Source organism: Ahaetulla prasina, chromosome 4 (genome assembly GCF_028640845.1).
Source record: "Ahaetulla prasina isolate Xishuangbanna chromosome 4, ASM2864084v1, whole genome shotgun sequence".
Classification (NCBI taxonomy): Eukaryota; Metazoa; Chordata; class Lepidosauria; order Squamata; family Colubridae; genus Ahaetulla; species Ahaetulla prasina.
In genome coordinates this window covers 145,867,895-145,880,546 of record NC_080542.1, presented here as the reverse complement: position 1 = coordinate 145,880,546, position 12,652 = coordinate 145,867,895, and the positions used below count along the sequence as shown (strand labels likewise).

The 12,652-nt window shown below is 41.1% G+C and overlaps 1 protein-coding gene across 1 annotated transcript in view; it reads right to left on the bottom strand.

The window, feature by feature from the left end:
- VIPR1 (vasoactive intestinal peptide receptor 1) overlaps positions 1–3,424 on the bottom strand; it is a 78,041-nt gene extending 74,617 nt beyond the window's left edge. Inside the window, exon 1 of the mRNA XM_058179959.1 lies at positions 3,145–3,424. Coding sequence (XP_058035942.1) covers positions 3,145–3,207 — 63 coding nt within the window. The 5' untranslated portion in view covers positions 3,208–3,424. The remainder of the gene's footprint in view (positions 1–3,144) is intronic.
- Positions 3,425–12,652: the final 9,228 nt, after the last annotated feature.

Below are 12,652 nucleotides of genomic sequence, written 5' to 3'. Positions count from 1 at the left end.
AGAAAGGCACCCGTCTACAGATGTCAAGCTGCACACGAGCTGTTCGAACCTCACAGCAACTCCGTGAGAGCCGTGCAGAAATTGTGACTCACATAAAGGAATTTCAGGACTAAATGGAAGTTTGAATCCAGATTTCTGCAGGCTGCCTGATTTTAGTACCACTTTTTAAAATGATGTACACTCAGGCTAAAATCTTACAATATTCTCACCTAAATCAAGTATTGGTTTGCCGGGAAGCAGAAAAGCTAAAGGGGAGATTTCTTGCAATTCTCAGACTACGGCAATATAACAATTTACCATTTTTCTCTCTAGGAAGAAAATAACACCCTAGCAAGACAATTTGTAGTGTAATCAAAGGATTATTCGTGTGGCGGAAGAGATGGAGAGTACTGCATTCCTTAATTTGATAACCCTGAACCAAGCCCCATAATTCCCATCTCGCTGGAAGATGATGGGTACTGTAGTCCATCGCTCAGAGAAAGGGGAAACTTCTGACTTTGGCAGCTCTGATCTCATCAAGCCAAAGGTTTGCTCCTCAGCAGATTTTTAAGCCATTCAGGAAGGAGAAAAAGCGAATCAGTGGCTGAACTTGAAGTTCAGAAATATGGAGTTTAGAACTAGCTAGGTTTTGCCAAACTTAAACCACAAATGAGAGTTTAAGGGGTCTGGAAGGGCAGCACAGACCCGGAATCTCATAAATATGGGATAAATTGATCCCAATATTGCAATTAATTTAAATTTATTGGCTGCCCAACCCTACTGGACTCTGTGCAGCTTAAATTTATTTATTTGGTTAGTTAAAGCAATTTAAGTAGCCACACAACTCACATGTAAGTGATTGCAGGCTTTTTTTAAAATTGAAAATCCACCATATAATAAAAACTCATAAATCTCCCGTTCACCCTTATCTTGCCACCTCAGTGGCTAATCAACAGGACCCCTTTAGAGGAAAGGGGGTTATGTCAGCCGAGCATTTTCCTGCTGATCCCCCTCCCCACATTTTATAAATGTTTTGAGGCCCAAACTAAAATATTTTTGGCACCTACAACAATTCTCCAGGAAGGTTTTTAATCTCTCTGAAGCCTTTTTTTCAACCAGACTTGGGGGGGTGGGGTGTAAAAAAGGGGGGGCAAAATTTATCCATAAGAATCCTTTGAGCTGAATTTCAACCCAGAACCAGCTGTGGGTTTTAACCAGGGGTGAAATCCACCAGGTTCTGACAGGTTCTGGAGAACTGATAGTGAAAATTTTGAGTAATTCGGAGAACCAGCAAATATCATCTCTGGCTGGCCCCAGGAGTGGGGAGGGAATGGAGATTTTGCAATATCCTTCCTCCAGGAGTGGGGAGGGAATGGAGATTTTGCAATATCCTTCCTCCAGGAGTGGGGAGGGAATGGGGATTTTGCAATATCCTTCCTCCAGGAATGGGGAGGGAATGGAGATTTTGCAATATCCTTCCCTCAGGAGTGGGGAGGGAATGGAGATTTTGCAATATCCTTCCCTCAGGAGTTGGGAGGGAATGGGGATTTTCCAATATCCTTCCCCTGCCACGCCCACCAAGCCACGCCCACCAAGCCACGCCCACAGAACCGATAGTAAAAAAAATTGGATTTCACCACCGGTTTTAAACCCTCCAACCAACCGTGCTGAGAAATGGCCATCTGGCCGAGCAACTGAGCATGTGCAGAATGCTTTTATTGGAGCATGTACAAAGTGCTTTTTTTTTTCTTATGCAGCAAAGATAGCAAAGGATGTGGGTCTTAATGTGGATGAAGAGAGACGGGAGATCTGGGGTGCCTAATGTCTGACACATAAATTTGTGTGTGTGTGTACGTGTGCACAAACACACACACACACACACACACACACACACACACACGTACTCTCAGAGCCCAGATGCAACATTCATACGAAAAGCTAACCTGGATAGGTTTTAAGCAAAGTGGCCTGTTACAGGTAGGATGTGCCAGGTGCTGTACGCATTCATTCCGTTTTAAATGCCTGACTTTTAGGGTTAGTTACAACCCGTATTTTTAATTGCTATCTTTTTTGGGGGAGATTTCTCTACATTTGCCTATTTATAGATTTTTCTCTTGAGGTTGGAAGTTGCCTTGCAATCATGTTTTTTAGGGGAGGCGGAAGCGGCCGGCAAGCCAATTAAAAGAAAAGAATGGAATGGAAATAGAATCAGAGAGAATAGAATGGAACAAACGGATAAGAGAAGAGGGAAGAGAAGAGAGAATGGTATCGAAGGGAAGGGAAGAGAAGAGGAGGAGGAGAGGAGATGAGAAGAGAGGGGGAAGGGAGGGAGGGAGGGAGGGAGGGAGGGAAGGAATGGAAGGAAGGGAGGGAGGAGGGAGGAGAAGAGAAGAGAGAGAGAAGAGAGAGAGAAGAGAAGAGAAGAGAGAATGGAATGGAATTGAATGGAATGCAAGGGAAGGAAAGAGAAGAGAAGAAAAGAAAAGAAAAGAATGGAAGAGAGAATAGAATAGAATAGAATAGAGAAGAGAAGAGAAGAGAAGAGAAGAGAAGAGAAGACAGAATGGAATGGAATGGAATGCAAGGGAAGGAAAGAGAAGAGAAGAAAAGAAAAGAATGGAAGAGAAGAAAGAATAGAAGAGAGAAGAGAAGAGAGAATGGAATGGAATGGAATGCAAGGAAAGAGAAGAGAAGAGAAGAATTGAAGAGAACAGAGAATAGAATAAAGAAGAGAATAGAGAAAAGAATGGAATAGAAGAGAAGAGAAGAGAGAATAGAATGGAATGCAAGGGAAGGAAAGAGAAGAGAAGAGAAGAGAATAAAAGAGAACAGAGAAAAGAATGGAATAGAATAGAACAGTATAGAATTTTTTTATTGGCCAAGTGTGACTGGATGCACAAGGAATTCATAAGCTCACATTGTACATATCAACAGCAAGTGATACATAAATATATAAATTAATTCCTTAAAACATAAGTAAATAAGCAAACAACCTGGCTTGGGCAGACTCCGGAGGACGAGAACGGGCAGCGTAGACATTTAATGAAAGAAATAAATGAAATATATATCGGAAGATGTGGGGGGCGCGCGCGCAATGTGAAGTTCCGAGCCCCTCACCATCTTTGCAGAGACCCCCCCCCACCCACCCAAAGACCCCTCACTCACCCCGGGCAGGAAAAAGCCGGAAAAAGCAGCCCAAAGACAGAGGCGCAGGAGCCTGGAGTCCATCGCGGGCGAAAGGAAGGCGAAACACTGTTTTTATTCTCGGAATTCTTATTTATGGTTATGATGCAAAAGGACGGCGGGCTTGCATCGCGCGTCCCAGGACAGCGTCGGGGGTCTCAACTTGCAAGGGACGCTTCCAGCTGCCTCCGCTGCCTCTTCCAGCAGCTGGCAAGAGACGACGCAGTGGAGGAAGAAGCAGCGCGGCGGGAAGAGGGCAAGCCCAGCCGCGGGTCTCCCACGGGCTCGTCGGGGAGGGAGGGGGCGGGGAGTCCCTTTTCCCAGGCCCCCCGGGGGGGGGGGAGAGGCTTAGGGGCGGGGCCGGAGGGGCCGGAGGCCAATGGGAGGCTGGCAGGAGCGGGGGGCGGGACTCGGGTGGCAGGTGAGGTCCGAGGGAAGGGATCGGGCGGAGGGGAAAGGGAGAGAAGAAGGAGACAGGAGGAAGGAAGGAGTAAAAGAAGAGAGGATGGAAGGAGAGAGAGAGAGAGAAAAGGAAGGAGAGGGGGAAAGAAGGAGGAAGAAAAAAGGAAGAGGAAAGAGAGGAAGGAAAGAAAGAGAGAGGAAAGGAGAGCGAAGAAAGAGGGAAGGGAAAAGACGAGAGAGAAGGAAGAAAAGAGAGAAAGAAGAAGGAAGGGAGTCCGAGGCTCCCTCAGTTTGGCTCCAAACTAGGAGAATCGTGTCCTTTTCATTTTTCTGAAGTCTAATCTGTATTTCTGCCCTGAATGATGAATTTTATGTTTCAGTGGCATTGCTTAAGTCTCCTGCATAGTCGGCGCCAAAGCGGGCAGAATCGAGGCCCTCATCCCCCCCCCCAGGACTTTCCTGGGTGGGCAAGAAATTGGGTCTCCCTATTTTCTTTCTTTCTTTCTTCCCTCCCTATTTTCTTTCTTTCTTTCTTTTTCTCTTTCTTTCTTTCCTTCCTTCTTTCTCTTTCTTTCTTTTTTCTTTTCCTTTCTTGTTTCTTTTCTTTCTTCTTTCCTCAACCTTGTCTTTCGGGTCCTTCAGTGTAACACTCATCACCGCCGAGCTCCTCCAACTTTCTTTTCGGTCAACCTCTCCTTCTCTTTCCCAGAATTGTTCGTTTCTCAAGGTAAAAAGGATCTCCACCTTGGCTGACTGTTTCTTTATGCTCCTTCAAGCCGAGATCAAGTCTGAGAGACCCCATAGACCAGGGGTCTCCCTATATACTGGCTGAAGAATTCTGGGAGTTGAGATCCACAAGTCTTAAAGTTACTTAAAGTTTGGAGACCCTTGGCATAGATAGACAGATCTTCTAGGGCAGGGGTATCAAACTCAAGGCCTGTGGGCCGGAACTAGCCCATGGGGTGCTTAGATTTGGTCTGCAGGGCTGCCCTGGAAACAGCAAATGATTAGCCTGCGGTGCCTCTGCCAGTGAAGTTCCGGCAGAGAGTTGCAGGAAGCGGTTGCCGCCAAAAACAGAGCTTGCAAGGCAGTGGTGTAGTCCAACTTTTGTATTACCTGTTCTGTGGGCGTGGCTTGGTCGGCGTGGCAGGGGAAAGATATTGCAAAATCCCCATTCCCTACCCAGTCCTGGAGGAAGGATACTGCAAAATCCCCATTCCCTCCCCACTCCTGGGGGAAGGATATTTTTTATTTTTATTTTGTCACAACAGTATACGCAAACATTGACATAAAACAACAACACATCATATAAACATATATATAAGCAAAAGTATGCAACAACTATATTAATTTGATATAATGAAAGGGAACAATAGGACAGGAACGGTAGGCACGTTTGTGCTCTTATGCACGGCCCTTACAGACCTCTTAGGAATGGGGTGAGGTCAATAGTAGACAGATTTTGGTTGAAGTTTTTGGGATTTTGAGAAGAGACCACAGAGTCAGGTAGTGAGTTCCAAGCGTTAACAACTCTGTTACAGAAGTCATATTTTCTGCAATCGAGATTGAAGCGGTTAACTTTAAGTTTGAATTTATTGTTTGCTCTTGTATTATTGCGAAACCTTGTTGCAAAACCTCCATTCCCACCCCACTCTGGGGCCAGCCAGAGGTGGTATTTGCCAGTTCTCCAAACTACTCAAAATTTCCGCTACTGGTTCTCTAGAACTGTTGGATTTCACCCCTGTTGCGAGGGCCACTGGTGGCCCGCTTGAGCTCCATTTTCACTGGCAGAGGGATGCAGGAAGCTCGGGCCACCACAGTTGCCCCCAACTTGAGTGACATTGAGCTGGCCATACCCACCCTAGCCCCCCCCCAAATCAAACACAACCCTGATGCATCCCTCAATGAAATCAAATTTGACAGCCCTGTTCTAGAGAATGATCGGGGCCCAGGTTGGCCCTTGAGATCTTGAGTCCCTTGGGAGATAGGGCGGTATAAAAGTGTGATTAATAAATAAAGTCTTCCAATGGTACACCCACCATCACTGAGTCCATCCACCCTCTCATATTTGCCCTCTTCTCTTCCTCCTTTCCTGGACTCCAAATGTGTCCAAAGTTGGATAATTTAAGCCTTGTTCTTTGTGCTTCAAGCAAGAACTCTGAAAATATATATCTATATCTATATTTGTTTGTGTGTGTGAGTGTATTTCTTAACCAACCACCATCTCTCTGGTAACCTCGATAAGACCATAATATTTGTTCTGCAGAAGGCTATTATGGCTTCCTTGAAGATTAAGACAAAAGAGAAAGATTTGTACCAGTCGATAAAGAAAGCAGGAAAGGAAATGCTGAATCAGAATTTGATCAGCAAACAAACCCGCAGCTCGATACCAAGAGGAAACCCTCAGCATATCAACACAAGAAGGGTTACCACGACTTCGCTTTGGATTTTATGAGTTAACCAAGCCTTTTCATGGTTGTTTTTCTCCATCTTTTTGACCATGTCTCTCAAGGAAGAAGAGGAGGAAGGAAAGCCAACTGGGTGACTTTGGGCCAATCATCAGGAGACAGGGAATTCTAGTCCTATTTTAGGCACGAAAACCAATTGGGTGACTTTGGGCCAATCACCAGGAGACAGTGAGTTCTAGTCCCGCCTTAGGCATGAAAGCCAGCTGGGTGACTTTGGGCCAATCATCAGGAGAGAGTGAGTTCTAGTCCTATTTTAGGCATGAAAGTCAATTGGGTGACTTTAGGCCAATCACCAAGAGAGAATGAGTTCTAATCCCACTTTAGGCATGAAAGCCAATTGGGTGACTTTGGGCCAATCACCAGGAGACTGAGTTCTAATCTCACTTTAGACATGAAAGCTGACTTGGTGACTTTACATACATTAATTCAGGCAGTTTTAAAAGTTAATTGCAATTCAAATCAGATACTTTTTTGGGAGGGATTTATGGACAAGTGGGAAAAAAAAGGCATTGAATTTTGTTTTCATATACAAGAATTGCATTGAGATTCTAATTGCAAAAGATTCAGCATTACCCTCAACAAGAATTATTGAAGATAACTTGCAGAGATTTGATTTGAGAAGTCAAATCAAATCAAATCAAAAATCAAATGCCTACCGTTCCTGTCCTATTGTTTTCTTTCATTATATATGTTTATATATAATGTTGTGACAAAATAAATAAATAAAAAAAAAAACACACACAGAACCATCTATTGCAATATCCTTCCTGTTAAAGACTACTTCAGCTTCAATCGCAACAAAACAAGAGCAAACAATAGATTCAAACTTAATGTCAACCGCTTCAGACTTGATTGCAGAAAATATGACTTCTGTAACAGAGTTGTTAACGCTTGGAACTCACTACCTGACTCTGGGGTCTCTACTCAAAATCCCAAAAGCTTCAACCAAAAACTGTCTACTATTGACCTCACCCCATTCCTAAAAGGACTATAAGGGGCATGCATAAGAGCACAAAAGTGCCTACCGTTCCTGTCCTATTGTTTCCTTTCATTATATATATGCTTATGTGTTGTATAGTTGTTTCATGCTTATGCTTATATATACTGTTGTGACAAAATAAAATAAAACAAATAAACAAACAATACCTGTATTTATGGTTGACTGGTGATGTCTTACAGATTTTTACATCAAACTGAAAAAACCAAACGCACATAATCCTTTTTGATGATAAGAAAAAAAAAATCAATAATAAAAACCATGTCTGCATTTTTTGTAATGATAGAAAAAGATAATTTTGCCACTGTACTTATATTTGCCGCAAAAGGAATTTTTTTTTTAACTTTCTGCACTTCTGTTTTTTTTTTATTCCTCTTTCTTTTCTTTGTTGCTTTTGCTCTTTGTAAAACTTATAAAGAAAAAAACATATAAAGAAAGAAAGGGAAATTAAATCCACACGTAGTCCTCAATTCAGAACAGTTCATTTAGTGACTGTCATTTAGCGGCGCTGAAAAAAAGGGATTTGTGACCATTTTTCACTTATGCCGATAGCAGCATCCTTTCGGTCACATAATCAAAATTCAGGCATTTAGCACGTATTTATTTTTATTTTTATTTATTTTATTTATTTTATTTTTTTGAATTTATATCCCGCCCTTCTCCGAAGACTCAGGGCGGCTTATATTGTGTTAAGCAATAGTCTTCATCCATTTGTATATTATATACAAAGTCAACTTAATTGCCCCCAACAATCTGGGTCCTCATTTTACCTACCTTATAAAGGATGGAAGGCTGAGTCAACCTTGGGCTGGTACGACTCGAACCTGCAGTAATTGTAATTGCAGGCAGCTGTGTTAATAACAAGCTGCATTAGCCTGTTGAGCCATTTCCCAGCCCAATGATGGTTGCAGAGTCTCTCGTTCCCCTTTTGCAACTTTCTGACAATGGGGATTCACTTAGCAACCGTGTGACCAATGTAACAACTGCAGGGATTCACTTAACGTCTGTGGAAGGAAAGGCCGCAAAACAGAGCAAAATTCACTTAACAAATGTTTCGCTTAGCGATGGAAATTTTGGGCTCAATTGCGGTGGTACGTTGAGGATTATTTTCCGTGTGATTGGATGGTTTCCAAGTTGCGCTAAACTCCGATTTTTGATCCTGTTTTAACCCTAATCGGTATGTAAAGGGAATTCAATCAGAATGCCATCTAAATCAAGGTTCTCCAAACTTAGCAACTTTAAGACTTGTGGATTTCAACTCCCAGAATTCTTCAGCCAGCTTTTGCTGACTGAGGAACTCTGGGAGTTGAAGTATACAAGTCTTAAAGTTGCTAAGGTTGGAGACCCCTGATCTAAATAATGTTTGAAGTTCACATTTGATCTGAATCTGGTATCTAGCCAACCTTAACTCATATTTTCTATCCAATTGATGGCTCATAAACATCTTTTCTTTTCAATTTCTATCTTTTGGATGCTGTTCTTAAAGGTGGGTGACATAAAAATGCGTACTAACACATGCAGTTTGGGATAATAATAATAATTAATAATAATAATAATAATAATAATAATAATAATAATAATAATAATAATAATAATAATAATAATAATAATAGAGTTGGAAGGGACCTTGGAGGTCTTCTAGTCCAACCCCCTGCCCAGGCAGGAAACCCTACACCATTTCAGACAAAATGGCTATCCAACATTTTCTTAAATCACATTTGGAAAAGGATATTGATTTTCTTGGACTTCCAACGAATCGTTTAGTGACCGTTGGAAGTTACATGGCACTGACAAAAGCTACTTATAACCGGTTCTCACACAACTATTGCCAGCATCTCCATGGCCATGTGATCAAAATTTGGCCTCTTGGCAACTGACTCACACTTATGACGGACACAGTGTCCTGGGGTTACGTGAATGTCTTTTGTGACTTTCTGGCAAGCAAAGTCAATGGAGGAAGTCGGATTCACTTAACAACCATGTTTGCAACTTAACAGCTGCAATGATTCACTTAACAATTGTGGCAAGAAAAGTTGTAAAATGGGGCAAATACACAAGAAATACACTTGCTTAGCTAAGGAAATGTTGGATTCAATTTGGACACAAATTGACTTCTTATTTTTTTCTAAAGTTTCTAAATATGAAATTTCCTGAATCTTAAAAAGATAAGATTGCAGATTGAAGTGGCAAATCCTTGATAGAGCAGATGAAGCTGAATGGATTTTAGGAAAGGATTTGAATCTTTCCATATTTAGGCAAATATGCCAGAAAAACATTTTAATAACGGAAGAGTAGACAATGTCAAGGGACGCGGTGGCTTAGTGGCTAAGACACTGAGCTTGTTGATCAAAAGGTCGGCAGTTCAGCGGTTCGAATCCCTAGTGTTGCCGTTTAACGTGTTTAGCTCCCGTGACTTGTCCCAGCTTCTGCCAACCTATCAGCTCAAAAGCAGGTAAAAAATGCCAGTAGAAAAATAGGGACCACCTTTGGTAACAGCATTCTGTGTCCCTTTGGCATTGAGTCATGCCAGCCACATGACCATGGAGACGTCTTCGAACAGCGCTGGCTCTTCGGCTTTGAAACAGAGATGAGCACCGCCCCCTAGAGTTGGGAACAACTAGCACATATGTGCGAGGGGAACCTTTACCTTTACCTTTAAACAATGTCAACCAAAAGAAGGCAACTATATCATAATAAAGCTGAAAATTATTTTTCAGTTAACACCTGGTTTAAACTTACTAATTGTGTGCAACGAAGTCGTAACGGTTAGTTTACTACCCAATTCCAGGTTTCTAGAAATCAGGGGCCAGATTTCATATTTTAATGCAGAGCAATTCGTACAATAAATATTAAAATATAATTATATTTAATATTATATTTAATATATTTATAAATATAAACCTGAAACCAGAGACTTTTCTTTTAGGACTTCCGGACAAGGAACTTGAAAAAAAAAATATTGAAGATGCTCACTGCAGCTAGAATTCTTTATGCACAAAAAAGATATATTAATCTCCAGGATGGAAGAATGGATGGAACAACTGATGGAGCTTGTAGAATTTCAAGCCAAATTAACTGTTTTAATCAAAGAAAATGCGGAATTTTATTTCTAGTTCGAAACCACTTCTGGACTTTTGTGCTTGAGACACGGAGGGAAAAAAAGTGAAATGCTGACTTTGGAAATTAGTGATTAGTTAAGTCTGTTGTTACGGAAATGACTGGTAAGTACAGACAATCCTCGACTTATAACCACAATTGAGCCCCGCATTTCTGTGGCTAAGCGAGACAATTGTTATTTAATGGAGTTTTGCTCCATTTCCCATTTCCTTTCTTGCTGCATTTGTTAAGTGAATCACTGCAGTTGTCAAGTAAGCAACACGGCTGTTAAGTGGATTTGGCTTCCCCATTGACTTATTTTCATTTTATTTATTTGTCAATCATATATAAGATAACAGGTAAAAATATAAACATAATTTGGATACATGAAAAGAGTAAGTAAAAAAGGAATATTAAGACAGGGACGGTAGGCACGTAGGTGCTCTTATGCACGCCCCTTACAGACCTTTTAGGAATGGAGTGAGGTCAACAGTAGACAATTTAAGCTTAAAGTTTTGGGGGTTTGGGGAAGAAACTACAGAGTCAGGTAGTGCATTCCAGGCATTGACCACTCTGTTACTGAAGTCGTATTTTCTGCAATTGAGTTTGGAGCGGTTTATTTATTTATTTATTTATTTTTGTCACAACAATATATGTAAGTATCATACAAAAAGATTATATAGTATATAAACATATATATGAGTAAATATTAGGAGGTATAAGCATATATATATATAGGAAGAAGAAAAGAAAAAACAACAACAATAGGACAGGAACGGTAGGCACGTTTGTGCGCTTATGCACGCCCCTTATGGTCCTCTTAGGAATGGGGTGAGGTCAATAATAGAAAGTTTTTGGATAAAGCTTTTAGGATTATGGGAAGAGACCACAGAGTTAGGTAAAGTATTCCAAGCACTGATGATTCTGTTATTTTCTGCAATCTAGATTAAAGCGGTTGGCATTAAGTTTAAATCTATTGGTTTCTCTAGTATTATTGCAATTAAAGCTGAAGTAGTCTTTAACAGGAAGGACGTTACAATAGATGATTCTATGAGTTAAATTTAGGTCTTGTCGAAGGCGACGGAGTTCCAAGTTTTCTAAGCCTAGGATTTCAAGTCTGGTGGGATAAGGTATTTTGTTGTTTTCAGAGGAGTGGAGAACTCTTCTTGTAAAATAGTTCTGGACACGTTCAATTGTACTGATGTCAGAGATGTGGTGTGGGTTCCAGACAGGTGAGCTGTATTCAAGAATAGGTCTTACTTTTAGTTTGTATCTATTATTTGCTCGTGTATTGTTGAGGTTGAAGCTGAAGTAATCATTGACAGGTAGGACATTGTGGTAGATAATTTTATGTACCATGCTTAGGTCTGATTGAAGTCTGCATAGTTCTAAGTTGTCTAAGCCCAAAATTTGGAGTCTGGTGGCATAAGGTATTTTATTGCGAGTAGAGGAGTGGAGGACTCTTTTCGTGAAATATCTCTGGACAATCTCTCGATTGTATTTATGTCCGACTTGCTTATCAGTAAGTTGCAAAAGGGGATTGCATGACTCCGGGACACTGCAACCGTCATAAGTATGAGTCAGTTGCCAAATGTTCGAATTTTGATCATGTGACCCTGGGGATGCTGCAAGGGTTGTGTGAAAAATGGTCCTAAGTCATTTTTTTCAATGCTGCTGTGACTTCGAACGGTCACTAAACCAAATGGTCATAAGTTGAGGACTACCTACAGAGAGGGATGTGGCCAGTTCTTGGATGAAGTGCCAGGGAAAAGTCCTGGTTTTCGAGCTACTAGAAGTCAAAATAATATTTAAATCACTTTTATGCTGCTTTGAAGTCCATGCAGTGTGAATCGATAGGAGCAGAATTCAGTGGGTCTTTCTGCTTCATTTCTTACAGCATCCTTATACAGGTAGTCCTTGAGTTATGACTGTAATGGAGCCTGCCCTGCAATTGTTGTTAAGCAGATTGGTCATGTGACCGACCTGATTTTACAATTTTTAAAAATGCATTCATTTCTATCCTGCCTTGGTTATAGAATAGAATAGAATAGAATAGAATAGAATAGAATAGAATAGAATAGAATAGAATAGAATAGAATAGAATTTTTATTGGCCAAGTGTGATTGGACACACAAGGAATTTGTCTTGGTGCATATGCTCTCAGTGTACATAAAAGAAAAGATACCTTCATCAAGGTACAACATTTACAACACAAATGATGGTCAATATATCAATATAAATCATAAGGATTGCCAGCAACAAAGTTACAGTCATAAGTGGAAGGAGACGGATGATGGGGATGATGAGAAGATTAATAGTAGTGCAGATTCAGTAAATAGTCTGACAATGTTGAGGGAATTATTTGTTTAGCAGAGTGATGGCCTTTGGGAAAAAACTGTTCTTGTGTCTAGTTGTTCTGGTGTGCAGGGCTCTATAGCGTCGTTTTGAGGGTAGGAGTTGAAACAGTTTATGTCCAGGATGCGAGGGATCTGCAAATATTTTCACGGCCCTCTTCTTGATTCGTGCA